The sequence below is a fragment of the Glossina fuscipes genome, unplaced genomic scaffold, assembly GCF_014805625.2.
Source record: "Glossina fuscipes isolate IAEA_lab_2018 unplaced genomic scaffold, Yale_Gfus_2 73, whole genome shotgun sequence".
NCBI lineage: Eukaryota > Metazoa > Arthropoda > Insecta > Diptera > Glossinidae > Glossina > Glossina fuscipes.
The window spans coordinates 1309406-1312323 of NW_023998436.1; the positions used below are offsets into that span (position 1 = coordinate 1309406).

General features: G+C 31.8%; 1 protein-coding gene across 1 annotated transcript in view; it reads right to left on the reverse strand.

Moving 5' to 3' along the window:
- LOC119638101 (probable multidrug resistance-associated protein lethal(2)03659) overlaps positions 1 to 2553 on the reverse strand; it is a 16996-nt gene extending 14443 nt beyond the window's left edge. The window contains exons 1-2 of the mRNA XM_038034726.1: positions 2477 to 2553; positions 2299 to 2384 (exon numbers count right to left, since the gene is read on the reverse strand). Coding sequence (XP_037890654.1) covers positions 2299 to 2384; positions 2477 to 2553 — 163 coding nt within the window. The remainder of the gene's footprint in view (positions 1 to 2298; positions 2385 to 2476) is intronic.
- Positions 2554 to 2918: the final 365 nt, after the last annotated feature.

Here is a 2918-nt window from a genome sequence, read left to right on the forward strand (position 1 = left end):
CCTAATTCTCAATGTTTTGTGCTGAAAATTTGTTCATGATAGTAACTTGGCATAAAAATAAAGTGGAACATACTTGAACCAGGTGCGTCTATTTCTTGGATACCACTTCATATACGATTTCTCATGAACAGTAAGCCATTCAGAAAAATATTTAATTTTTAACATTTTATGATGAAAATTTAGAAAAAAAAAAACGGTACGCAATTCGAACGACGTAGGTCAATCTTTTAGACTCTAATATATATAGAGGTTACCATGAAAAGCAAGCTCTTACGTGGGACGAATGTCTAATTTCTAGCCTTTGCGTGAAAATAATTTGTAATTGTAGATGTATTATGGCCAAAACGAGTGAATAATTGTGGGCGAAGTGGTCTGGTAGATTCTTAGGCAATTTTATTGCCGATTTTCTCCCTGAAAGATCACATTAGCAAAAATTGAGGTTTCTGAAATAGCCTTCAAAGCTTTCTCCTATTCAGCGTGTATCTGTTCAATCGAGGCAAAACCTTGCCCACGGTGTATTCTCTTGAGTAAAGAAAATCGCCAGAAATCAAATTGGGCTAAATTATTATTATTATTATTTAATTTTAGACTAACGAAATGAATTCTTAGACTAAAAAAAGACACTGAGCACCAGCAACACAGGCTATCGGCTCTGGGCTAAATTAAGTGAGTATACTGGTTTTGGAATGATATGAAGAAATTAAGTGAGTGAGGTTTGGCACGTTGGGATCAAAATTTCTTTTAAAATGTTGTTGACTGATTCGCTTGAAATGCCAACAGCTTCAGCAAGGTGGCAAGTTGTTAATTGACGGTTTTGAACACCGATTCTTCGATTTGTTTGACGTGGCTTTCATCCATTACGGTTGGTGGTCGTCATGGACCATCGTCTTCAACTCGTTCTCGGCCTTTTTCGAACTGTTTATAACGCTTGCAAAGAATTCTTTCCGATAAAGTCAAAGACCCTTTGCAACATGGTTTTTGCTTTATTATCAATCTTTTCGGACTTTTAGACTTTTCACGGAAAAATTTAATTAGAAGACTGGAATTTATCACCTTACATTCCTAACCTATTAGGTGTGCAAGTAACTTAACGGCATTGAAATTGGTTGCTTTATAAAATCTGCCTGTTGTGTGGATTTCTCCCGAAATTTCAATTCAATTTCAATTATAGATAACTTTGACCATGATTTTTGTACGATATAAGCTTCAGTTATTTACAAGGTGCCGTTCAATCCACTTCAAAGCACAAAGCCGTGGATGTCATTTTTTATTCCGTTAAAAATGGGAACTGAAGCGAGAACTTCTGCCCCCTTCTTATCAGCACAGCAATGAAGTTATCCGGATGTGTCCAACATCCAAAAGGACATCAGATAGACTCAGCTTCTATTATATCGATGAATTCAGCACTACCTTTTGCATCGATCGTCTGTCTATCTGTCTTGTTTTATTGTGCTGAACCAACGTGATATTTCCATGACATATGGTACACCAACGTGGTCTGACACAAGGTCCAAAGCTATTAAAACTGGTTCGCATCGGACCACTTTTTCGGCCGTTGCCCGTATAAAGACTTATTCTGAAAACTCGCTATATGAGTAACTGTAATAGACGAAATAGCATAGAGAAAGCGCCACACCATAGTATAATATTTTAATTTATTTTAAATAATTTTGAATATTATCAAAAATTAATGTTTTCATAATAATTTTTTTTTTTTAATAAATAAATGTTTTCCTTCAAAAAGGATATTTGCGGGTCGTATCAAAGTAAGGTAGTAAAGTGAAGTAAACTTTTTATTGCATGCTTCTAATGTTAAATAAGGGAGCTAAACAAATAAATCAATGCGATAACTTGTTCACGCATTCCTCGAAGCTCTATAAAAATTGAAAAACAACTGTGCGCTAATTAAAAGATTAATGAAAACTGCTTTCATTCCAATTTTATTTCCTTTTAAAAGCAAGAAAAGAAAAAACCTTTCTGATAAGTACAGATAAGAGAATCATTTTTGAAATTATTAAAAATATTTCAACTAAAAATACTCCCCTATTAAATTGTTTTTATTTCATTTATATATGCATACAATAAAAATTTCATAAAAAAAATTTTTTTTAACACATGAGCTTGATATTCTCCATACACATGCTCCAGCTCCATGCATATACTTATATAATACATAATGTAAACATATAAATTGTTTTGAATAATATTTTATTGTTTTTTTTTTGTTTTTTTTTTTGTTTTTTGATAATAAGTGATAATAATAATTCTCAAGGCAATTATTTCAATAAGTTTATGTACCTGCTTTATGCTCTTTTAAAGCTCTATATAAGTCTTTTGTATCCAATGTTTTTTTCCTTCCCTTAAAAAACGTTGGTAGTGTATAACTAAAAAGGAAAAAAAAGAGGAGAGAGAGAAAATTTAGTAAAAATGATTACATAATAAGCATAAGCATAAGTTGAATGAAGAGAATACTTACAAAAAACACAAACGTGCAAATATATTTGAACGTTCATAGGGATTTTGTGGTAATTCGTTAGGTTTAATCGACTGCATTTTGATGATATATTATCTCTGCAATAATTCTGTAATAATTTATATCAATACAATCGATGCAATTATTTCCAAAATATCTCTCTCAGCCTAGCGAGGAGAAATATCTCATGCTAATAAAGAAATATGATACATTTAAGTTAGATCGAATTTTTTTGTAATATATATAGGTTTATGGTATTGGGCATTGCATGGTATCATACATACATAATGTAATTTGTTTATAGCTCAAAATATTAAATAAAACAAAAGAAGGTGTTTCATTCCGCTTGGGCAAAGTTTTTTAGAATTTAGCAATTTAGTTGTGTGTGCTATCGGATAGTAGCGTAAAGCGAAAAACAATTTGTTCGATGAATGTTGCATATCGT